This window comes from Parambassis ranga, chromosome 13 (genome assembly GCF_900634625.1).
Source record: "Parambassis ranga chromosome 13, fParRan2.1, whole genome shotgun sequence".
Taxonomy (NCBI): Eukaryota; Metazoa; Chordata; class Actinopteri; family Ambassidae; genus Parambassis; species Parambassis ranga.
Window position 1 is genome coordinate 6,955,088 of NC_041033.1, and position 26,988 is coordinate 6,982,075.

Consider the following 26,988-nt stretch of genomic DNA (forward strand, 5'->3'; position numbering starts at 1 on the left):
CCCAGCTACAGTACGGTGGAGAGGTCATTTGTGTTATTGTTAAGCATTCATCAAGTTGTCTTTGATATTTTTCTTACTACCGGTGGTAGCCACAGCTCCCCAGGGGGAGACTGACGGAGACGTGGCTGCCAAGGTGCGCCTACGGCCTCTCCAACCACCGCCAATTCATTCATACGCATTCATACACCAGTGAGTGCACTGGAGGCAATGCGGGTAAAGTGCCTTGCCCAAGAACACACAACAACGACTAGGTAGGAGCTGGGGTCGAACCGCCGACCTTCCGGTTATTGGACAACCCTGCTCTACCACTGAGCCACTGCTGCCCTTTATTACTTGATTACTAAATAAATCGTCATGGTTTTCCTTTCTTTTCATTCATTGGTTTACCAGTTCTTCTCTGAATCTTGTTTCTCCACTATGACCCTGACCCAGTAGAAAAGAAGTGCGTTTAAATAATGAATGGGAGCTCTGGGCTCATTGTGGGTTAGTCATTGGATCGACATTGTTTGCCTGCTATAGTCTGCATAAATTAGACCACTTGAATTGGAGGTAATGTATTACTGTACTATTAGTCTCATTGATGATAATATTAACTAGTCCCACTGAAATGTGAAGATGGTGACGATACCTCTTCAACAAGCAATTCCTTATAGATTTGTTACATTTTATAAATATTCTGTGCTTTAAAATGTCAGTAAATCATTCAATAATTTGCCACTTGTGAATATTTTTATACTACTGTTAGCATTAAGGTGCTAGGCTCAGCTCCAATTATAGTAACACATTGTCATGCATGGTTTACCACTTGGAGTGAACCTGTTTTTTATTGTACAAAAGTATACAATTTTAGAATTATTACTGTTTTAAAGTCATTTTTTCTTACACTAGTTGTGCATGCAATTCTAATTTCTTGAGACTCAGATTAGTAACAGAAAGTGAAAAACACAGTTTGTGTGTGATTATATGACCACCTTCATCTCAGTTTGAACACACCTGTGTGTTTCTGTTTGTGTGTGTCCATGCATTAGTCTCTGTCATTGACTGAAGTCTTGATTAGTGTGTTTAATGACCCATCAGGATTAGTGGGCAGAAACATGCACAGCATCACAAATGTCTCTTGTTAGTGGCCTTTTTTCTGATCTGTTCATTTTCAGTGAGTTGTTTATTGTAGGAAAATGTGAAGAAAATATTTAGTTTCAGCTCCATAGTTATGCAACTGTGCATCTTTCTCTAGGCCTCCCTGTCAGTGGTTATTGAGGGAGATGAGATCTTCACTTACATCCTCCTGACTGCTGCCGGGATTTGAACCACCAATCTTCTAATGACGAGACCACTTAGATACAGTGTCTTTGAGTTGGCTGCCGGCTCACTGTGTCCTGTCCTTCTTTCCCCCGTCACGCCCTCTGCGGCACAGCAGTGAGTCTCAGCACAGAGGAACGGATTAACCTTGTGATCTCTTTCACGGCAACAGAGCTGCTGTTCAAGTCTAAGAACCAGGCAGACAGACTTTTTTGGACACCATACAGAAAGTTCTGCTGAGTTTCATTTCACAGCCGTTGGTCTGGCATACTTCCCTGTGTCTCCTCCTCATTCGTGAATTTTAATCATGCACAATGCAAACTCATCACTGTAAGTGGCTGAACTCCAGCCTGCCTGCATTAATGTGATGTCTTTACTCGCTGCAAGTAGCCCTTAAAACGGAGGGTTTAAAGCCCATCTGACTGTGTGTCCTGTGGTGGGTGTGCATGCAATGGACTGTGTTGACTCAAGGTTTATGTGTAAAGATTGCTCTCTAAGAATTGCCATTTTACACATATTTTGCCTCAGTGAAAGTTTATTTTGTCAGTAGCCTGTTAATTCCTTATTTAGTTGCAGAGAACCGCAGACAGAAAGACACGCTAATCCCTATTTAAACTGGATTAGAGTTTTTCACCAATGATGGTGGATGTTGCAGCTGGCATCCTTAATTTTAATCCAATGTGAATATGCTGTGCCTGTAATTTAAAAAGTACATAAACCAGAACAGCCTTCTTAAATTCAGCCAACAAACAACACTTAAATGCATACTAATTTGCCTGACATGCAAAGATGTTTTCCTGCAGATTGTCTGGCCAGCTGTTCATAAGTTAAAGACCAGATCAGCACATTTTCCATCTAGGCCATTCTTTGGACTTATATGTGTAGCTTCACATCACAGGACCTTAGAGATGCAGTGATATAAGTCCTCACTAAAACATACAAGGTCAGGAAATCTATACCAGTACTTGCACATATAATGAGTTGCAAGCACACTTCCATTTATAGTAAATTTTATAGGCACAGGATCGGTCAACCTATCATACAGGCATAAGAGAACTATAGCTTAAAGTTCATACAAATTAAAATAAGGTAGTTCACATTCATTTTTTTATTAAGAGGTGATTTCAACTATTTTATTTCCAACACATCCTCATAAATGACATAACAGGGTGACATATGACCATTTGGAGAGGTGTATAAAGACCAACAAATAATGTACAAGTCTGTCAGATCCTGTGTTTCCACTTGTTTGACCATTTCATTTCATTTCAAGCTTCTTCACAGTTTTTCATGGTTACAATACAGTTTGTTCCACATGCACTTATTCTGCAGGAGGGCACATAGCCACTGTACATGTCATCATTGTTGCTTTGCTGGTAACGGATGACTTGTCTTTTTCAGTGAAACCTCCTCCTGCCCATTCATCTGCATTTTCCAATCATTACCACTTCCCAAACTCAGTAAGTGACTTGCCCTTAATGATTTCTAGTGATCATCATTCACTCTCAGATTAACTGCTGGGAAGCTTCAACCTAATGTGTACTGTGTTCACACTAGTTTTTAAGATGAAGGATAAGAAACATGGGTATGTAATCTGAACTAATTTATTATTTATATAAACTGGCTTTAGTAACAGTATCTGTGCTGTTAAAATTCAGAATTGTACAATACCCACACAAACATAATAATAAGTGAACTTTGACATCAAAATTATTTAAATGTACATGAATCATGTTTTGTTATGGGGGGTTGGTCAATGTCATGTAAACTCATACAAAAAAAACCCAAAAATCACAATGAAGTCATCAAGCAAGAATTCTACAGCAGATATCCAGCAAGATGACTTCAAAGTGGGCATGAATATGGTGTAGAATCTCATAGCATTGCACGACATCTGTACTGCATTCAGGCATGTGTGTGTGTCTGTGCACTCTTTGCTAAAGGAAAATGTAGGACTTTTTAAGAATCTCATTTGGTATTTGTTTTGTTTTGCCTCCAGGCTCTGAGTCATGTAGGTCCACAGATGAAAGTTGGGGAAATTAAACCAGAGCTATGTGTTCATACCCACTGCTTCTTCTTCTACAGAATTGTAATGCTCTGAAACAGTGCTTTGCTGAGTGCGTGTGAGTCGTTGCAGATTGATCTTGCTGGCAGCGTCTTGAAATATTTAGAAGTTCAGAAAAAAAATCATAACTTTGTGCCACCATCCTTTAGTAGTAGTTAACTCCCAAGCCACACTTGACTCTGAGTGTTATAACTTCCATATCACATCAGAATACTACATCTATTGTCAGAAACAAGCATCAACAAAAAACACTTTTACACAGCTTGCAGGAAAAAAATCATTTCTTCTTTGTCAGCATTTCTATCTACAGTCTGTCCTTAGTTTGCACTTGAAATTGCTGCAGAAATCCCTGCAGTAATATCAGCCTTCTGTAAAATCCCCTTCATGTATAGTGTTTGGCAGTTGCTTGAAATGGTTCTAATCAGCACCTCTGAAAATTGAAGGAAAACTGATTTATGTGTGTGTGAGGCAGGTGGGAAGATAAATGATAACAGCTCGGTTCAGTAGTTGCAAGAGAAGGTTAAGGGGAAAATAATAGGACTGCAGATGACAGTATTACCTAAGTGCGTTGTGTTATGGATTTCGGTTTGTGGAAATTGCTTTCCTTTCTCAGGCACACTGGCTTTGTATACTGGTAAACATGTTAGCCTCTGGTGCTGAACTGGAAGGCCACTCGACAACAAATAGATCAGAGACTTTGGCAGAGTGATTCAGACCTGAAATGTGAGGATCTTTTGCCCACGCAGCCACTCTGAGTCACTGCAGGCACACGTGGGGTTGTGCTGTGTTTCTACATAGTTTCCTATTGAGGTGTGTATGAAGAAGATAATATTGGAAGCATCATAAACACATTTAAAAACCACTCAGCTTTTCATTTTGTTCCCTTCATAGCTGACAGTATTACAGTAACAGTGGTACATGTGAGCATGAAGCTAATTGTGGGTAATTTGCATTTTCCTGCATCTTAATGCAAATTTGCCTCAGGAGAACTGGAGGTGTGTGTTTGTCCTAACAAGGGACCCACCAGGACAGCAATCCTGTTCTAAGACAGCTGAATAGAGGGAAGTGGCTACATAATGATCCATTATGGTGTGTTTCTACTGTGGGGGCTGAATTACAGTACACTCTTATTATTTTACTGCACAGTAAGCTGAATTCATTCCTCATGTCCAGGTTAGCATCGTTTTTCCAGTTTTATCCACTCTTTATCTTTATGCACCAACTGTATATATGCATCATAATATTGTTTGTACCAAGTATGCTAATTTGTTTTTTTCCTCTACTATCAGTGTGAATTCATCTGTTTGTGAGATTGGATTTACTGAAAGTTTCTTCTAAAGCAATTCTTTTGTTTGCCACTATCACCTTGGTGCTTGCTCTTGGGTTTCAGCTTGAGGAAAGCTTTTCTAGACAATTTCAGTTGTTATAGGTACAATTTAATTAAAATTGAACTGAATTAAAGTAAGTAAGAGTATGTCAAGAGTTACCGCCGCTCTGATCTACAGTGCCTGAGAGGCTTGATGTTTGACAGTTCTCCCCGCACTCAACTATTTATTTTCTTCCTGTGGCCTGCAGTGCTGGTTATCCATCTTCTTTTAAAGTAAGTTGCGGAGTGAGGAAGATTCTTTTTTTCCCCTTTCTCCAGTACAGGGAGGTAAATGGTAAATTTCAATTGACTGAAATACACAATGCCTCAGTCTAGAAATCTTGGACTGGTTACTCCAGAAAATCGACAAACCTTGTTGCAAGCAAACAATTTTCTACCATTTCACAACTGCCAATTGAAGTCGCTCACAACAAATTTAGAAATCAGCAATTTAACAAAACACAACCTGCAACACACATTTACAGTGATTGTGATTAGTGTACATGACAACAGAAATATTTACGATGTTTAATGCTTGAAGTCTGCTACTCATCATTAGTTGTGAAAACGAGCTAAAATGGGATTTGTGTATATTTTCTTAAGCAGCAGTGCATTAATCTGTTGTGGTCATTGTGTACCCATTTTTGTTCTGTTATTTTTTGAATCATACTCATACAGCTTGAAAAATAATGTCTGCAGTCCTCGCCACAGAATGACTACAAATAAAGCCTAACTGCATCATCCAATTAAAAATATTACACATGGTACCACCACCACAACTCTGTCCAATTAATGCTCTCATCACAGTATTTGTTGTAGAAGAGTGATTGGCAGTGTGCTTCCTACTGGCACCATTGGCAGCGTTATCTTCTGCTGCTTGCTAGGTGACAGCTTTTACATTACTCCCATACACAGGCAGCTGCATTAGTACATTTGAATGTAAGCTCCTCCTTTCTCCTTTACCCCTCTACCTCCCTCCACCTACTCAGTGTTCAGGCTTTGATAGGCATGAAATAGCCCCACTGCTGAGATTGTTCCTTAGTTCATGGGAACAGCTCATACTGTATGGATCCACAGCTACAATCACAGGCAGACATGCGAGCAAAGGCAAATGCACAGCTGTATTCATGTATTTATGTATGCACACATGCCTAGCTGCACAGGAACTTTTGCACAGTAACACTTTTTTGCTTTTTAAGTGATTTTGAATGGTGGTTATAATTTTAAGCAGAAGCGCTGGACGAAAGGTAAATGAGAGTGTGTCAGGGCTGCAGGTGCGGGTCAACAGTGCAAAACATAATAGTTTCACAAAGGCTCTACAACTGTGAGACGCCCATGCTTTTTTCTATTTACAACTGACCTGTGTAGAGTCAAGAGACAGGCTAACCAAGTCCTAACAAATGTCTATCATTAGAAGAAGAAGAAAGAGGTAAAGGAGAATCCTATACTGATCACCTATACCTATTTAATAGATAAGGTTATGGGGGGTGCAACCATTTCCACTGTCTATGACTGTAGGAACAGCATGTAAGGGAACAAAGGAAAGGTCAGGGCATGGTCAGAAACTGCAGGATGGCAGGTGTGTGAGCAGCAGTGTCAGTGCATCACCCTTCATCACCGTCAACTATAATCTATTGCTCTTCCTCTCCCTTTTACACTCTGTCTGTGTCTTTCATTGTACTGTATCATTCATTCTGTTTAAAGTGTCCAACATGGTTTGATGTATCACCCCAATATTTATGTTTTATTTTATTTTTTTCCCACTAGAACAGGTGCTGTTTCTTGATCTGTTGATTTTCTTCTACTCGAGCATTTACAAATTATAATTCATTAGCTGTCTCACACATTGTATCCTCAGAAGATCTGTTTTGCTTTTTATTTTTTTTCAGTCAGTGCTGTTCTTGTGTTACTTACCCAGTCAATTAAGTATGGAGAGTTAATTAGTCCACACAACATAATAATTATCTACAGATGGCTCTCTTTTCCTCTCACGTGAAGTCATTAGCATTAAAGCCAAAATCAAAATATGCTCGTACTGATTATATCTTATGTGCATAAGTCACACAAACATCAGTCTATCAAAAGTAACAGCTTTCCACCTATATTCCTGACACAGGAGCAGACCTCTGTCAGGACTTGACCCAGTTATTTCTGCTGTTGTTGCTGAAGTCAGCGAATAGGTGTTTGAGTAACCAGTGGTTAAAGATGAGGAAGCAAAAAAAATGTGTCAAGCTTTTAATTAAAAGAAAAAATACAAGCAGTGGTGACAAATATTAGGCTTCTTTAAGTTGAAAATGTAATGGATGAATGCGGTCAGTAGAAAAGGTGCATGTTAGTGGGAGGTGAAAGGAACAACGTTTGGTAAGGGAGCAATGCAATACAAACATACTCAGATACGGTGTCACAGAGCAGATGTGAGGTTGGTATAAAGTGCAGAGAAAAAAAATACAGGAAAAATGTTGGATCTGAGAAAATAAAAACTGAAATATAAACTCAGTCACAACTCTCTGGAAGTAAATGTGAGGAACAGCTGTGAATGTGAACATTGAATGATGCCACAGACGAGCAGTGCGTGTTGCCAGAATTTGGTTGACTACTGTAAAATTATAACCTACTTTATGTGGAGCTCAGGTGGCCTTAGGCATGCACCCATGTCTCTTCATGGTCCCCTTTCTCACTCTCCCCTCCCTCTCTCCACCTCTCTGGATGGAGAAGCGTGTCAGGCAGTCTCTCGTGGCTGTAACAGTTTTTCCATATCGTAAACAGCAGTTTGATTTTTTTTAATTAAAAAACAGTGCAAATGTGAAGCCATTCTGTCTGGAAAGCAGTCACAAATATCTCCTCATTAAATGGTGGGCAATCATCACATACTACACTTTTCTGTATCAACTCTAACCAAAGACCATCCACCCATCCATCTGTCCATCAGCTATACTCATTTTAATCAAATGGGTTGTAGGGGGGCTGGAGTAAAATCAATTAAATATGTTTAATATGTTAGATTCTAAACAAAGGGCAATCCATTTTGCCTGCAATGCTCTGCACGCTCAAAAAACATATGAAGATGAATGAATGTTAGCTATGAGTTTTGTATTTGATGACTTTACAGGCTTACAAACATTTTAGTCCTGGCTTCCATGATGAGATTAAAACATGAGCAAAATGGCTACTTGTCACCTCATTCCAAAAGGGTCCTCTCAGTGCTTCTTATACGCAAGCATCTAGTAAAACTAGTCTCATTAAAAATACACGCTTTCAAGTATCTGTTTTCTTTCTCTCATGGTTGCAGCCCCAGTCTGTACTGTAGAAGCGAGGCAATGGGCGAATCAGTGACAGATCTGTGGTGATGACTGCTGACATGCACTGGAGAGAGAGTGAGTGTGTGTGTTTTGAAAGGAGAAGCGAGAGGATAATATTGCCGTAGTGCCGGGGGTATTAGAGAAAGTCATTACTGTCCATCATCAGGCAAATGAAGACATGTTTAAGTGGAGATGAATAGGCTCATTGATGGGGAAGGCTTGTTATGGAAGATCTGTTTGGAAAAGCGTCTACAGGGGGCTTCATATTTCAATAAATATTTAATGGGCTTGGGTGGCTGTATTAGCATGAGTGTGTGTTGGTGTTAGTGGCGGGGTTTGGTTATTTATGTGTGGTTATAAGCGTTTGCATAACTGAGCCATGTGAAAAGGGCTTTTAAATGAAGGAAATGATGACTTTCTCACTTCATCTTGCAAGTGAGGGAAATCTTATTTTCTTCTTCTTTGCATCATTCTCTCCATCTCATCTATTATCCTCTTCACTGCCATTTATACATCCATCTCCTAACCCTCTGAAGGCTCGATGAGGGGATGTTTTTATAGGCTCAGCAGTATACAAGCCAGCAAAGCTGATATGAGAAAAACTTATTTGTTCCTTTGCAGTGTATATATACTATATATTTGTTTACTTATATCAGCACAAGAGGAAAAAACAAACAGTAAGCAAAAGAACGCACATTTGAATAGGTTATTTTAACTTCACCTTATCACACAAAAAAAATTTCTGGATGTACTCTTTGCTTCAGGAGATAAATGCAGCCCTAATGATTAGTTCAATAATGCTTAGCAGCACAGATGTAAATGTGATTTTACAATTTCAGGAGTAATATATCAAAAGTTCAATTTATTTTCTGCCTTTGGGATTCAAAATGTTGTTATTATAGTTCCAGAACAGGCTCACCTCACACCTTTGTGTTGGAATAATGTGTGTCTGTCTCAGCTAGAGGTCGCTTGACAATACAACATGACTATATGTCATAATAAACTGCAGCGTGTCGGGGCAAACTAAGAGAAGTTTTACTGTGCCAGAGCTTTAGCGATGCAAGTTTACTCTTTTTGCAACAAATGCTCTGTTCTCTGACCTATCACCCATCACAGTGTGCAGATTTTTTGACCTCCTAGGAGATCGTTCTGTGCTATCTTCTGATTCCAGAGAAGCTTTTTTCTTTATACCTGAAATAGAGTGCACCTGTTTTGTAATCATTCACGGTCATGGCCTGGAAACGGCCGCATCATCATTAATCGTCAGCAAAGGGGCATCCGCTGCCTGACTCAGCACCTCTTTTTTCCTATGATCCTAATTCAAAGGACTTCTTTGACTACACACCTTAACTTTTGGACTTTAAAAAAAGTCCTAAAGTTATTTAACTATATTCCAAAAATGTCAATGCACATTTTCCTTACCCACTTAATAAATCCTTGCTGCAGAGCAAAAGCAACTTGTGTTCAAGAGCACCTCCCTCAAAAAACTTGCATGTCCTTTGTGGATATTTTGAGGTCACAGAGCTAATGCATAATCCAAAATCATTTTTTTTAGCCTACCTTGATTTTGTATGCCTAATTGATTATTCTGATGCTGAGGTCACATTAGCGATGAATAACTTAAGTGGTTTTGACAGGTATGCAAAAATGAAAGATTGCTGACAGCTGTGAATAATGTACTGCTCAATCAATAAACAGGGCTTAGCCTGTAAAGCTGATGCTTCATTAAAGACTAATAACAGGAGATCTATTGAGGAGAGCTGGGTCAAGTGTTTCAGCAGGACACATAGCTGTGAGCTACAACATGTGCTGTTTCTCATGGGGCTAAATGTCATATGTACCCACATTTTATTTGGTGGTTGCTTATTTTGCTGTTTTATGAGTTTAACAATACTATAAATGTACTTTCTACTTCAAGAACACACAGTTTGTAAAACTTGTGATGTGGCTGTTTCGAATGAATTCTCAAGTATCCTCTCTAAACAAGGTTCCTGAGTAATTACAAAAGTGCCAGCCTAACATTTTGTAAACTCCTCCCACAGGAAAACTGCTCCACGTGTTCCACCTGATGAATTAGAGCAGCAGATTTAGTTTTGCACCTGCTTAAACTTCTCTAGTTTGTTTTCAAAAGTTTGTGTGTGAGTCTGTGTGCACATGTCCATTGACAGGTTGCTGCCGTGACAGAGCAAATGTGTTCCTCCTGCTCAATTGGACTTGGCATGAACACACAGGAAGGACAGTTTCCACTGTAACGGTGTGAGGGCAGAGCAGGAGCGACGTGGTCTGGGTGCTATACAGACATTGAAACATTAAAACCAAATGCTTTTAAAGGGGCAGCAATCACAGTAAAATCACATTTATGTATTAGAAACATTCATAACTAAATGGTGAGCAAGTCCTCTTACTAACACCAAATAACTGAATGCTTACTGGAAAGAGAGACAAGAGAACACTATTTAGCTGAATGCAATCTTCGACCTCCCTACTAGATGCCACTAAAACCTACACAGTTGTCCTTTAAGAAAAAGAAAGGTTGAGGTGAGAGCTCAAAAATGAATTTGTTTTTGTCAAATTTTCTGCCTTATTTGAAAGTATTATTCTCAGTGTGCTATTGTTTTTATTTACTTTCTTCATTCTATTCACCCTCCTTTGTGATCTCATGCCCTGTCCTGACATATTTTAAAGATGCCTGTTACTGCCTGATGATAATAATAATAAACAACAAAGCTAATTGATCTGTTAGTAAGTAAAATGCATTAACTAAATATTTTTAGTATTAAAAAATATTTTCCTCACTGCTGTTGCCTTTCCATCATCATGCTGTTATTGATAACTGTGTGATCCTCTCCGCCTGATTGAAATAGGACATCAAGGAACAGATAACCATTTCAATCGAGTTCCTTCCACACACAGTGTATAGACATGGTAGGAGGTCAGTGGTGTCAGCACATACCAGGAGGGCAGAGACGGTGAAATTCCATATCTTGTCATAGAGAAATCAAGCAGACAGACATGCTGTCAAGCTGTCGTGTGATTAGTGGAGGCAAAGCCACATCCTGCGTCTTGTATAAAATGAAAGGCCTGTTTGGTATTCTCCTGACTGACAGCTCATGATGCTGCATACAGATATAGGTACAGATTGAAGCATCCATCAGTGCACATCTTTGAATGATCATTAAAGGCAAAGTTTGGGTTACACTGATGATTGATTACTGTTCTTCCTGGGATGGTGTGTGGGAATGCACAAAAGATCTGATTTCATTTTTTTTCTCTCTCTATGCAGGAACCTCGGAAAGTCAGGACTCAGAGTATCTTGCTTAGGCCTGGGTGAGTAGAGTAGCACTCTGTTGTCATTTCAGTATTATCTGTCCTGGTTTGTTACATGTCGGATAAAATCACTGACTGCAGTCTAAACAGGTGAAATACTGTTACTGTCCTACTGCAGAGGAGGTGGCACTACAGTTCAGTGTGTGTGTGTGTGTAGCCACATCAGTGTAGGTTGCTGGTAAAAGTTCTTCACTTCTCATATAAGAGAGTCGAACCCACCCCCAACTCAGCTTCAATATTTAGCATGAGAGTGGGAAGAAGACAACACACAGACTCTCACACACACTCAGCAGCATTCCTATTTCTGTCGTCATGAAGAGCTCTTAAAACAACAACACACATTTTTTTCTGTGTGACCACATAAAATATAAAACGAAAAGTTCCTTCTTGGAAGAACTCCCAGCACACAAACGGACAAATAAAAGTTTAAACACACTGTGTCTACTCTAGACCTGTGAGATGATAAAGATTAATAATGTAAATATTGAGAGGTGTTATTGGGATAAATTCCTAAGCATACTTTTGTTTTCATTGATATCTATTTTGACATCAAATGTAAGATGTAACATTTTTATATAAAATGTACTAAATAGTTCATTAAAATATCCAGTGGGTAAAAATATAATTTTTTTTCCAGGCTAGAGTGCCAGCAATTCAGAAATGTAATTTATTCACACATGGTATGAGACTACAGTTTTTGAAGTTTCACAGAAACCATATTTCCTCTTGAGCTCAGATTGATTGAAATTAAAATATGTATTTTTCTTGCCTAATTTCTTTTGGAAACTGCTAGAAACTGATGCACCTATATGTATTTAAACATCATACATATATATAAACCACATCTCCTCCATGCTCACATCTAAAATCACAGTGGTTAGAATTTGTGTCGAAGGCAAATGTGACTCAATAATCATATCCATGATTTTCATATTCATGTTTAATATCAGTCAGATCCAAATAAATTATCTTTAAGTGACTGTTCAACAAATGAAGCCTTTCTCCTCCTGTAACACGCATTTCTGTAAAAACTTTTTTCATGATGAGATTTGCGTCTCTGCAGTTTGAAGATCACGTAGTATTTCATGATCAGACCTGCCAGGGTAAGATAAAACACTGTCCTTGCCATTATCCCTGCTCAGAGGAGGTGCAGATCAGCCACCACTCCCTAAATCCGATCAAAACTTATGCAGCTCATGGGACACAAGCTTTAGTCAGCTTAGACAGGCTGACCTTCAAAACAGAATGTTTTGTACAGTGCTCAAACAAGAGTAGCTTAAATGATAGGTTTAAGTTTGCTGAACTTTTGCTCCTTTAAGCCTTTGTTGGTTGTTTGTCAATTGCCAATTTTAGGCTACAGTAACTCCTGATCTATTTAATAAGACCTGTGCATCTCACCAGAACTTCTATAAATCCTAGAGTCATGTCTAATAGGTGCCTCTGCTGACTAAGCTTCTGCTGCTGATCTCATATAGAGGCATCCTTGCACGGATTTTAACTTGGCCTGATTTACTATTCTAGGCTATATTTTTCAGCTGCTCCTGACTCCTCTGTTTACAAGCAGAGCCCAGTCAGCATGTTTATGCACAGACTATTTTTAGTGCTGTGATACATGCACGATCAATCATTTGTGATGCTTGATGTTTAAGTTTCATTTGGCATTTCTGTTTGTATGTGAACTGGTTTGCAGGATAAAGTATACACGTATACATCTACCAGGTTCATCATGACAGATCACTTATGTTTCTTTTTTGTCATTTTATCTAACTTTGATTATTAACTGGCTTTGGCTTTTTGTAAGGTGACAAAGTATCCTAAGAATAAGGCATCTTTTAGCTTAATGATGCCTAAAAATATTTTTTTTTTAACCATGTTCATTGAATAATGCAATAATTGCATGTTTGGTCTAAATTTAATTTTGGCTTGATGCATTGTTGAGTAAAAGCAATATTTACGAAGGGTGTTTTTCCCAGTGTGGATGTTAGATTACATCCTAAAGAGGTGCCATGCTGAACTATTGTTTTTCAGGGTGTAATGTCTGACACCCAGGACAACTGTGAGCACTGATGCCCCAGGTGGTACACGGTAGGCTGAGAGGTCTGACTCAAACTGGCTGAGCTGCTCTGTGCAGAAAAGGTCAACATAATGCCAGCTGCTTGCCACATGCTGCGCCCAGGGCAAGCATGGCGCTGGCAGAGGAGAGCAGGAGGAGAGAGGGCAAAGAACAGGACACTAAACAGTGTTTCATTGTTTCACTTAAAGGAATACTGCCAAGAGAGATCTGTGTGCGTGTGTGGCATGTGTGCAGAGTTTTTCACCAAACTGCTTTTGGAAATGAGGAGGACCACACAGTGCAGTAGGCAGACAGTGATGTGAGACACATTCAGTCATGTTCAAGCATGACTCAGTCATTTGTTTCCATTCGGCTGTTTGAACCACACAACAAGAGGAGATGTGTCACAGGAGTTACACTTTTCAAGTCAATCTGTCACTCTGAAACACTGTCTTACCCGTGCCAGCAAAGATCTTTTTTTTTTACAGAAATTCAGCATCTCTTGCCGTTTAGAATTCCCACAGCTATTCACAGCAGCATACTAATCCCAATATTAATTCCTGTATAAAGCAAGTTGTAAATAAGTCTGGTATACACAAAACATTCGATTAAAGCAGACCTGTTGATTGGAGTTGCTGTGGTTTTGTAGAACTCTGACTGAGGACCCAATGCTGCTTTTTAAACTGCCGAAAAACTGTTTAAAAAGGAAATATCTCAAATGCAACACTAAAGGAGCAAACTGACCTTGACACTGAAGCGGCTGACTTCACTCTGCAGCTAGAGGGAGTAACGATTGCTGCTGTGTTTAAGATTCAGAGCAATGTAGCTGAGGGGCACTTAACCAGGGCAGAAAAAGTTTATATAGTACGTCATGCTGTGGTGTAAACCTGTAAAGGGAGGATAGATTATATACTGATGTTTAGATTATGATGAGAGACTCTTATTACTATGATGGATTTTGTTAAATTTGATGTTTGTTTGTGAGAGGACAGTGGCACTGGAGTATGCTTGAGAGTGAATGAAAGGAGAGAGCGACGTTGGCCGACAACAGCAGCAATTGAGAAAAATATATTGTTTACATGTGTGAGACTCAGTTTTTGCTGTAATTTAAATTAAACACACTGAATACGTTTAAGTTAGGTGCATTTATTCAACTGTTTTTAACTTGTATGCATACAGTAAATGTGTGTGGTGGCCAATTTAAAAGCAGTAATAATTTGCAGTTCTACAAAGTTTTTACGTTGGGTTCATTTGGTGTGTGTCGAGAGAATCAGTTCGGACGGATACATTAGTATTCCACTCACACAGTCATTATCTCTGCTGTATGGAAGAAGGTGATGAGACGAGGACAGAAAAAGATAGAAGTAATATGACATTTCATGCAAGAACTCCATATTAACACAGGCATAAAGCACCTTTAATGTTTAGCATTATTTGATAGTAATATAAGCAATATATGCATTTCTCTTTTATGGATCTGTTTCAGTGTATTAGCTTACTAGCTCTCTGAAAGTTCAGGCTGATTCATTGCCATAGTGAAGGTGCATTTAAGAACCAAGTTCAAATAGATTTGTATTTATTTATATATGTATTCAATCCCAAATTTAATTTGTCTAACATTCACCTGATTAAAGGGACATCTAACAAGATTTATCCAACTGGCTATCGAACATTTGTACACACTCGTTTAGATGACACTTTTTGATTTACACAAATCAAATCTTGCGTATCTTTAGATGTAAAGAGGGCGTTTAACACATTTATGTCTGTAATAAATTAGGGAGATGGTACATGCGCACATTTATCACAAAATGTGAAACTCTCACTCAACATTAGTTCCTGTCTTTTCGGGTCAAATAGAATAAAATAGAATAGAATAGAAATACTTCATCCCAAGCTGGGAAATTTTGCTATTGCAGCAGCAATATACAGGCACTCCAGCATACTGAAAATATACCTCTAATGGTAGAAATTTGGAATGCAGATATAAATATCAGTATAAACAAGATTGTGCAATGTGCTATGAAGATATAAGTACAAAAACAACAGTGTGCAATTTTAAAGTTAAAACCTCACCTTGTGCAAAATCTGTCAATTGCAGCAGTCAGTCCATGTTATCTCAGAGGCACAGAGATGAGGTGTTATACAGTCTTATGGCATGAGGACAGATAGTCTGCTCTGTCTTATTTATGAGGCTATTCTTGGTCTGTTTCATCTTAATTACAACAGCACAAGTATTCACACAAGTATAAGAATTCATCCACTCCACAACCTCTATTTTACCCCTGATATTTTTGTTTTCCTGACTTCATTTTCCAAAACTTTATGTCTTCTGTGGAGCTGACTGACCTAAATATGGAATTACAGTCATATGAGAAAAACATGAGATGCCCCTCTTGGTGTTCTGATTATCCCGGCTCACCTTTTCCCACGTCTTTCTTAAAATAAATTATCTCCCCCCGTCTTCCTGTGGGTATCGCTTTCTCAAGGCTCAGTACAAGCAGCCTGTTATTTGGTTAAGACGATGGATAGAGGTTAGCTCCGAGCTGAGGCAAGATCAAAAGAGCTTTCACACACAAGCACCTACAGCTTCAACAAAACCAAAACAAAGATTGTGGCATTTCCAGATGTGATTTGTTTATCACATGTAAACCTATAAAAATCAATTAATAACAGCCTCCATCCTCCCTCCAGACTGAGAAACCTTTTACATTATCACCTTTTACATTTATTAAAATTCAATCTCTATTACAAGAGCCAAATTCTGAAAGTCAATTTATAAGCAGTTACTTCTCCTCCGCTAACAATAAAATTGTTTTTTGTACATTCAAGCAGAGCATAATTGAATATCAGTTTAATTTACATGCATCTAAAAATGTCACATTCTCTCTGCCTCTCCCAACTGATTATCCAGAGGGAGAGACGAGGAGGGTGGATTAATTGATAAATGATTAGTGAATTCATCACAACCTCTCAGCACAGCACAGGCATTCTACTGGCAAGTAATCACTGACCACACGGGTGATGCAGTGCCTTCACTGTGCTGTCGGCATACACACAGACTACAGCAATGCTAACTGGTTGTTAAAATAGGAAAAGTGTGGTTGCTGACAAATCCTCAATAAAGTTGCAAAATTCATGAGTCTTATTTGAATCTGTGGCACTTCTATGTGAACCCAAAGCTTTGTCTCTTTCTCACATAATCCCAGTCCATATGTTGTTTCCTGCCGCACTGTTACGGCGCTTCTGATTGATGAATTTTTAAAACAGTTCTGTCCTGCAGTCCTGCAGTGTGTAAGACAGAAGCAGGATGGATGACCGCATATGCCACTGAGGTACTGAATGAACTTAAGTCTGTCTACCCCAACTTCTACAGCACTTTCATCTGTTTTCTCTTTGTTTTGTGCTTCAGCATCAGTTAACCCTGATAGACTCTTTGGTCATTCTCTTTGAATCAGACTTATGCTGTAATTACTGCAAAGTTGTCAGACTACGGTTGATTTTATTAATCTAGATCTGGTGACTGCCATCAATCATCATTCATTAGAAATATGATGCAAGTAATGGCAAAGCCCCTTTCTCAAGCTAGTCTTGAGAAAATGATGTTGATGTGGCTTTATTTCTGTTTGATCAGTCTCTGGTTTTTGTGCCATATTCAGTAACTGTAAGTAGGCACAATAGAAGAAGATGAAGTAGGGAAATCAATAGCAGTTGATGACAAAGGAAGGCAAATGTGTGTGTGTACAAATGTTAGGTGCTGCAGAGGAGCTCCCACACACTGGCAAAGTTTCACCAAAAGGGACATTTAGATTTCCACCTGACTGATTTTTATTGTCAGCTATTAAGTACAGGTTAAATTCCCTATTAGTTTTGCTGAAATAGTGCAAATATATGTTTGATAGAAGATGATGCATATAATTTGATTTGGCTGATAGATGGGAAACTATCATTTGAGAAAAGGAGATGAAGTGTGGTGTATTATTGGAACTGGAAATTACTTCAACAATCCCTTATGAGTCAGCCTTTCTGTCTGTAGCCAGACGAGCTGAAAGTGCTGAAAAGGAGAGTTAGGAGGTCAGTTTAACTGAGACACCGCAGAGAAATGCTTCATCTAAATGTGTGCCATCTATCATGCTGCCAGATACAGAACTGGATACAAGATTCAGGTTAAAAGGCCTCAGACAAAGATGGAAGAATAAATCACACTATAAAATTCATCTCATCATCTCCGTGTTCTCCTCATTTTCCTTTCCCTTTTACCTTTTTATGCTGCACACTTGGGCTCATTTGACATGCTAATGTAAGTGCTTGACAAGTGATGATGGAGAACAGTAATCGATAAAAGGAAAGTGACTTTGAGATTTCTGTCCCATTAATATAGTCATCATAGTTCCTCTATCAGGTTAGTTTTGGTTGCTGTATTACTTAAACACTTCAGATTTCATAGAACAGCAGTTGTGTGGTTATCAGATTTACTATTGTTGCATAGCAACATCAAGTATTTTTTCCAGCTCTGTCCACCAGCTGCCATTAAAAAAAAGTGCTGATTTTTGTTTGCAGGCTTTCATTTTCATCAAACAGAAAACTGTGGCGTCTAGAGGAGCAGTGGCCTTGACATTAGTGCTCTGCAGGGTTTTCATCCCACGCCGAGCCTTCGGCTCACACTGGACATGTGATTACATTTTCACCATGCAGCTTAAAGGGATGATTGAGCCAACAGACACAAGTGTACAAACTCTTACATACTGACATTAACACACACTAGCAAAACTAAATGTGAGGATAAGAAATAACACCCTTCATGCTTACACTGTATATTAAGGACACTTTGTTCTGCTTTCAAGACTTACAGAAGTTGCCATGGTTACCAGCGTTAACAATGTCTAAAAGCAACTTTTCCCACAAGTGATCGCCAACACTTTACCAAAAAGCCTGCTCCCCCTTCTGCTGACAAAGCATGCTGAAGCGCAGCTTTCTGCTCCTTATTAAGTTAAGATAATGTCATTATGCACTGACAGATAGCTACATCCTCCGGGTGCCATCTGCAACTTAAACCGCAGCAGAGTTGATGGTATGGCAATGTATGAAATAATGAGCTCTGCTGTATCATAGCAGATGGTTAGGTCTTTTCTTTGTCTCTGAGGTTTATCAGTTAAGTGACAGCTGAGCAGTGGAGGTCAGCAGAGTTACAAGGAGGATAGTCTGTTCACTCGGTGTGAAATTGTCGGCAGAGGGGCACCGAATGGGTGAGAGAGAGAAAGAGTATTCATTCAACATTCAACAGGATGATAAAAAGGAGAGCAGACAGAGGTGGAGAGTCGAATAACCTGAAGGGAACTAATAAAGGAGCCAAAAAAGAGAATGCGTAATTGGAGGTTGGAGGAGCTGAATTATTTTCCCTCATTACTATTCTAAATGAACACTGACAGAAGGAAGGCTTATATGCTTAACTTTCTTTCTAATGGAAAACAGGGGGGCACCACTGGTTGCAGTAGGAATTCTGTTGTGTGCTCAGGTCTCAGCAAGTTTCTTGTTCACCTTCTTCACCTTCTTGCCCAAATATGGTCACTAGTGGCTCCATAAAAAGCAAGATAACCATATGCGGAATGCATGTAGTCCACAAGCCAAGGTTTTCATTTCACTGATTCAAAGAGGTTAAGCTTCAGTTATCAGCATATGATCTTCAAACCTTTTAGCTTTACAGAATAAAAGCTCATCATCTTTCATGTTGCTGCTGTTGATACATTTCAGACTTTTATCCTCGAATTAGGATGTCTGTGATGACAGCATCCCCATATTGCAGCTGTACACAAAGTCATGGTGCATTAAAAGGTTAGCAGCAGACACTGTACTGATATAATAAGGTGCCCCAGTCTGCCTGTCTGCCTGGCAGAGTGAGACAGTTTTAGATAGCTAAACATGTTTTGACACAATCTGAATTGGAAGTCTTTTTCTGCCACAACAAAGCTACATGCATAATTCACCGACGGGAATCTGCCAAGGATTTAGTGTCTCCTCTGGTTGGGGTGACTCAGCCTTTTGTCTGGCTTATCTGCATTGTTTGCAGGGCAAATCAGTACTGTGTAGCCAGATGTACAGGGGCACACAAAATCTTTCACACTTGCATGACTGCGGTAAACAGAAAGAGTCATCAGTGAAGACTCTAAGTGCTAACATCGGGTGATCCTTCAGCAACTCTAAACAGGACAGATTTTTCTCTTGGGAACCTGACAGCATTCCTTGACTAGTGTCAAAGCCCAGAGATTAGTTGTCGAACACAACTCACACACAGACTCTGACAGAACAGACTGACTGGGTAGAAATGGTCCCTAATCATGAAATGTCTCTTTCTCTTCTCTGCAGGTACGTGGGTGACGTTTGGAGGACAGATAACAGACGAGGTATAGAACATTTTCTTTTATCTTACGTGTGTTTGTGACATGAACAATGTGTAATTTAGCATTTATGCAGAAATAATCTCAAATACATTGTGCCTGCATGTACAGCTGATACCACAACTGGTCAAAAATTATTGCTTGTATTGTAGCCTGCACTTGCATGCAGTATTTACAATGAATACCGTAGTCTTTGTTTTCTTCTGGAAAAGTGGCACCTGATGGAGGTGTGATCACAAGCACGGATATGGGTGGCTGGCTTGATGTCCTCAAATTTTGAAATAGGTGTTATAATAACACGAGAGGGTTAGGGTAAATGTAGAGGAAGTTGTGTCATTTAAAACAAAAACTTATTAGAGTGGATATAAACAAGAAGTCTTAGAAGAGATTTGATGTCATTGCTGGAAGAGAGGACCCAGTGCAGAGGCAGACAGAGAGTATTTATGACAGATACTAGATAGAACAAGGACAGGGAATGTAGCTGGAAGGGAGCTAGGGGCAAGCATATATAGTTCAGAAATCGAGGCTGAAGCTTGGACTGGCTGAAATCTTCAGACCGGGTTAAGCAGCTGAACCATGCTGGCCTATAGAAGAGCTGAGGGCAGCTACGCAGAGAGGGATGAAGAGAGCAGGGATCTGAGTTGACAGGAGGGATCAGACAAGGCAGGAGGTCCAGGAGCAAAACCAGAGTCCACGAAAACAGAACCGGAGTTAATCACAGCAGCAAACAACAAGAAACAGAGTTATGAGCCTACATTTTATCAGGATGAAAGTGATGACGCTCTATTCAATCTCTAACACACACCCATCTCCACAAACGCAAAGAAAACACAGCAAGGAAAGGGACAGAGAGCAGTCACAGGCAAGGAGGGACACAGGCAAAAACCAAGGCTGTGACATTTCAGAAACTGTACCTGAGAAGTACACAGCCAAATCTCACACCTGTAACCATTGGCACCAAAAATGTTACTAAATACAAAACCAAGTGACCTTTGAAAACGAAGCACAAAGTCAGGAAGCCTGTAGGCCAAGAGAACTTGGCAGCGGCTAAATGTTTGTGGAAGAGCTGCTGCCCACAGCCATTTTTGTGTTTCTCTGTTTAATAGATTGTTAAAAACCAATCCAATTTTGTTTGACTCAGTGAGTGAAAAAGAAATAAGGACATCAGTTTTTTTCCTTGAAAGCCAGTAAACCCCTAAAATGACATTCTTGGAGAGCAGCTTATCCTTGTGCATCAAAAACTTTGTGCACTTCCAGGAATAGAGCTCCCATCAGCGTGGCTGTGGGACATCTGTCACAGCTTTGTGTTTCTGAGTGGTGTCACAGTTAACTTTCTTCAGACCACTGAGTGGGCTTGCTGACAAAGTCTTGATACCTGCAGACAAAGCTCTATTGCTCTAACACATTAATTCATAAAAGAGAGAAAATACCACCTTTAGAGAGAATTTTCTGAAGTGTGATGATTTGCATAGTGTGCAATTTAATACTTTACATCGGACAGATGAAGGACACTGTACATTTGTCTGCATTGATGTGGATTAACATGCTGTGATGTTGCTGCTAGGGCCTTAGCCTTGGTCATCACACACACACTCACATATGTATACACTTAAAGTGACACAGAAGAGAACAGAGCTCACCCCAGGGGACAGCGAAACAGTAAGCTTATGCAACACCATTATTTTTCTTACCTTAGGGCTTAGTGGCATCAATTTATGTACCCTCACAGCTTATCACTCTTTTCCCCTCCATTATTCTGAATGTCCCTGGTTCAATGTCCCTCAGATACTTCAGGCTGTGATTTCAACAGCTGAGAATGAGAGGGGAAAAGCTGGCTGGCTCATGTAAAATCAGTTTGAAATGTTTCATTGTTTGCTCAGCAGTTAAGATGATCCTTAAACTCTGAGCAGAGACGCACAATAGAGAGAGATCCCTATTCCAAATAACCTGAAAAAGAAGGGGCTAATGTCACAACAGCAAGAGTAGTACCATCACATGCAGTGCTGTTGGGTTAAAAAGTCCTCTGCTCTCTGCTCAATGTCATTGTTATCACATGTACCCTAAATATACTACATGTCCTCGGCAGAGTTCAGTGTCCCTGTCCTCATTAAGAAATGCATAACAACTGTGGCACACAAACACAGATAAACATCTATGTGAGAGCTACACAAACGCTGAACACAAAAGTCCTTAGGTTTTTATTTTTATCTGGTATTATAGAAAGTGCTGTACATTTTTTTTTACTACATTTCCCTTATTGACATTAACACAGTGCCAGACAGAATGTTCACATGAGTGTGGAATGAAGCAAGTTGATATTGCTTAGTCATTCAAAAAAGGGCAAAAGTGGATCCATAAATCATACAGTGGATTTGAAGAAAATATCTATTGTCAATGTCAGCTTTGATGTAGCAAGTTTGGACTGGAGGAGGCAGCGCAGTCATAAAAATCTTCTGTCAAGGTTGTGTGGGTTGTTTGTGGGAGGCTGCTACGGCCTTGATTCCGGTGTTGTGAGACAGAAATTGTTTGTTCTTATTATGTTTCTCCCATCTAAGGAAGTCTAATTCTGTGCTACCCGTTGTGCTCCAGGAAAAATGACAAAGCCTTAAGTGTAGCCGCCCAGGTGTTTCTACTGTGACTCAGTGTTTGTCTATAGATGAACCTGGAGGAGCCTCTGCTTCCTGTTGGCAGACCGTTTCTACAGTTTGTGTTTGTCTTTCAAAGATTATCACACCATCATTTTGAAGGTCATCAGTCACATTCAGTTCAACTAAAATGTCTAGAAGTCAGAGATGGTTTTGAGTAAGCAGTGATGCTTCATTGCCACCATGAACTTTCTGACCTCACAAATGTCACTTTAGACAGTTTTTGACAGTGATTAGCCTTTCGGTATCATATGAAACTCACCATAAATGAGCAGTCACCCTTAAAATCAGCATTATGTAACTTGCAATAACAACAGCAGCCCCTGTGGTCATAAGTGGTAATTATAGTATTGTGGTGCATTCAATTCTGCAAGGTTATGGAGAAGGTTTACTTACTGCAACAAAAAAGAACCACAGTTGATGTCAATAACACTGACTGGTATGGAGAGGAAGCCACTGTGTCTGTGTCAACGTACCATCAAAACGATTGTTAAACTGGTGGTTTTTGCAAAAAACATCACCATCACCTTCTGTGTTGCCTCTCGAGTGCCCTCTTCTTTTCATTTGTTCCATCTGTCTAGCTGCGTCTCACTAACTTTTTCCTTTATTCCTCATCTGTTCTCCCACCTCAGCAAAAAATCGGTTTCACTTTATTGAAAATCACCCTCCAGTGCCCCCAGCAGTTGTGACAGTGATTGTTTCCCCTCTGCACTCAGCAGAGACCAGTTAGGGAAAGAACACACTGTTCATTTTCTCTGTTATCCTTCTTTCACAAATCTTTCTCTCCTTAAGTGCCTCCTTTGTTTGACCTCCATTATCCAGCTCCAGTTTTTCATTCTGCTCTGTTTGTCTTAATGGCAGCCTGGGCTCAGACTGAATTTTGAAATGTGGACAAAATTCCCTCTGTCCTTGAATTCCTGTCACTGTCCATCCTTCTATCTCCGAATACAGCTGCTTTGCCTCTAACAATATTCTTAAATAAATGAATACTCTCATCTCATTCTCTGAAATTTGACGACACTTGCTTCCTGTTTTGTTGTGAAAATGTTCATATTTCATCAGGATAGCTGCTGCTGTTGGTAACAGATGATGTTGCATCACCTCAGTACAAGTATGTCCTCAGGGGCTCCATGCTTAATTTCTAAATTGATTTTATGATATAACAGATTGTGACTCCAAGGTAGAGTTCCTCATGGGAGCTGCTCTTTGGCACCAATAATGTTTAAAACCCATTTTTAGCACCCCCTTTATTGACCTTTTCATTGTTTTTATTACACTTTCTATTGTTTTTTTTGTTCATTTTATCCTTACATCATTTCATTGTCTTGCTTTATTACATTAGGCAATAAAACTTGTGTCTATCTAAGGTTCAAAGGGCAGGGAAAATATGTTAGATCCAAGGCCAGCGAGGTCTGTGTAAGGTAATATTTATCAACAGGGTGTATCCAAGGCTCTGCATGGATATGTATATATATATATACATATATCAGAATATGTATGGAAGTCTAAGCATAACCAGAAACAGATGCTGACCTCGAAGAGGCAGAAAAGTTAGAACAGCTATGCAGTTCAGTTTCATGAATTCAGTTGTGATATACGTTACCTTATGTATGGGGTAGTAGGGTGTGCTATCATGTATTGAGAGGAATGATAAGGAGAATGTAACCCAGATTTGGTGGTCGACCTCTTGTGTTTGTCTGAATTTGGACTTGTGGTGTGTCCGGTGAGACTCTGCACCCTGGTAACCCAGAAAATAGAGGATAAGTTTACTCTGTGGGTTTTGTGAAACAGTGGATTGCGGTACCTAAATCACAACCAAATAGTAACAGAAAATTAAACAGTACAGAAAACCGCAGCTCTCCAACACCAGAAGCTGAACCACATCGTGTTTAAACTATTTTCTATTTTTTACTCTACTCTGATGAATTCCACAAAATCTCATGAGTTAAAAATACAATGTTCATTAAAGCCGTGTGTACAAATATTATCATCACTTTAACACTGGTAGTGTTGGATCCCTACCCTGTGTGTGTTTGGATGCACAGAGAAGGTTTCGGAAGGTTGAGACGGATTCTTAGAATAGAGATTATCTAATTCACCTCCGCCGTCTGCCACCACCACAACACACACTTCCACCTATTGTGCACTCATATTCGACCACATACACAAAGGCAGACAAAACACATTTCATGCACACATGTAAACACAAACACATCAGCACCATGTGCACACAGTTCTGTCCTGGCAGGACTCCACAGGGAAATGATGGCAAATTCAATTGAATTCCCTCATGTAATAAAAGTCAACCACAGAGAAATTGAAACTGCGTCTGATGATTTATGGTCACTATATCTGCAGGAATATGGACGTATACATGCAAATATGCCACACACTCACACACAACTATGGAAGAGAAAGCTTGAGTGCTTATTAAGTAAAGAATGAGTTGACACAGCCGTATATCATGGAGTCAAATGATAAGTTGCGATCCTAGTTGCTCAGAGCTCAGAGTTGCTCATGAGAAATGTTTATAGAGTAGTTGTTCTGCTCTGTGCAAACACATGAATATTTATTTGAAGACTTCTCATGTCATTGTCAAGTGCCTAATGTAATAAAATAAATGTAATAAAAAAAAATTAATAACCGATGTAGCACACTGACCTTTCTGTATCCTCTCTAATCTCTTTGTGTGTGTCCTACAGATTGCAGAGCAGCTAATGACCATTGCTTACGAGAGTGGAGTCAACTTGTTCGACACAGCTGAGGTCTACGCAGGCGGCAGGTGGGTGTGATACAAATTTCTGTGTGCAGTACAGTAACTCTAGCACAGCTCTGCCAGTGTACACATACAGTACATTAAATGTTCTGCAGTGCACAACAACTCCAACGAAGTCATTATAACAAGTTATACAAAAGCCATTTATCGCTGGTTCCCATTCATTAACAAACTGATTTGCACTATAGGGCCCTGTTTAGTTGAGTGACAGTAAATTGCAGAGTTGATAATGTGCCGGAAATGTTTATGAATTCAATTTAATAACACAACCTCATTTATGTTGCCTTGCAGGGCCGAAGTCATTCTAGGAAATATCATCAAGAAGAAATGCTGGAGGTAACGGAGACATTAATGTGTGCAATTGCTTCCAAACTTGTGTGTATGGTTGAGAGTAGGGAAATGTGTATGTGTGTCTGTGATTGTGAGGCATGTTCGAGAAACATGGTGTGTGTTATTCTGTATACTGTTGTGTTTCGTGTCAAAGTGAAAAACATTAACATTGATCCCTGCCTTGTCAGGGTTTTGTTTACACTTCCTCGAATAAGATGAAATATGCTGCCTTCGTCTGCACACACTTGTGCACACACACACACACACACACACACTTGTGTGCACTCAGACACAGACACATTGCATCACAATATAGCAGCCTGAAATAGTTACTGTATCAAAGTCTGCCCAGAGGCAGGTTTTCATTTTACATACATTTCAAATATTCCCTTTATCGAGTTGTTTAAGCATGCTCAGTTTTTTTATTATTGATCAGCTATGTAGGAGTCAGAGAGGGGAGACGCTAACATCAAAGGAAGTACATGTATTGAGCTGTGTGTGTGTATAGCTGCACCCTTGCTTTATTTTTTCATATAATCTCATGGTTTAGAATAAGCTTGCAGATGTGGATCTTACCACATGACCTGGTATACTTGAAGTGTAGAAAGTGACATTGAAATACTTTTAGGTTTAATTAGCCCGTGTTTCCAGACATGAGAAGACTGCAAAGCACAGAATTAAAGGCAGGAGGGATCAAGCAGCCTGGGGTTGCTGTATATTTTCACTTTGTCCAGCTATCCTAGATATATTTTTGTCTCCGGGTTAGGCAAAAAAGTATTGGAAATATTACTGGGTTAGGCCTATAAAATCAAATTTAGGATTTTATTCTTTCTTAAAGCCTTTATCACATTAGTATTAGAAATAATCTGAAATGTAATCTCACACAGTAATGGGCTGTTGCAGTCTCAATGGCCTCATCATGAAGCAGTTCTAATGTGGGAACTTTTAGCTCCCCACTCGCTGTGCTGGCTAGATGTTCCGTCACTATGCAGCTTAGTGTCATGTACAGAGCGGACTACATTACACCAGTAGGCGGCTTGATGCTGGTACACTCAAGACTCAGTGAACCTGACATTTCAGTCTGAGGGTTGCTATTAATTAACAGAGAGGACGTTTATAAATGGAAGAAAATACCAGGCGGTGCTAAGAGATGATACTCCTCTTTTCACTACTCCTTCAGAGTTTGTGGGTAACACAAAACTCTCAGCGCTGATTAAATAGCTGGAAGACATGAGTTGATATGTCACATGCAGAGTCTCATCACATCTTCCGGATTTAATTAGCAATGCTGAAACCGTCGCTGGATAAAAATAATCTGTGGAGTTTATCCTTTTAATAAAATGACAACAGAAATCTTGTTTGCTTGGCTACCTGCTGTGCTGCTGCAGAAGACATGGAGAGAAATGTAATTTAACAGAGAACCAGATGTTCAA

General features: G+C 39.5%; 1 protein-coding gene across 5 annotated transcripts in view; it reads left to right on the top strand.

Annotated features, from left to right (window-relative positions):
- The window catches only part of kcnab1a (potassium voltage-gated channel subfamily A regulatory beta subunit 1a), an 83,898-nt gene that overhangs the window by 46,751 nt on the left and 10,159 nt on the right, over positions 1–26,988 (top strand). For all 5 annotated transcript variants that reach the window (XM_028419222.1, XM_028419221.1, XM_028419224.1 and 2 more), the window contains exons 2-5: positions 11,313–11,356; positions 19,773–19,810; positions 25,152–25,231; positions 25,517–25,561. In XM_028419222.1, coding sequence (XP_028275023.1) covers positions 11,313–11,356; positions 19,773–19,810; positions 25,152–25,231; positions 25,517–25,561 — 207 coding nt within the window. The remainder of the gene's footprint in view (positions 1–11,312; positions 11,357–19,772; positions 19,811–25,151; positions 25,232–25,516; positions 25,562–26,988) is intronic.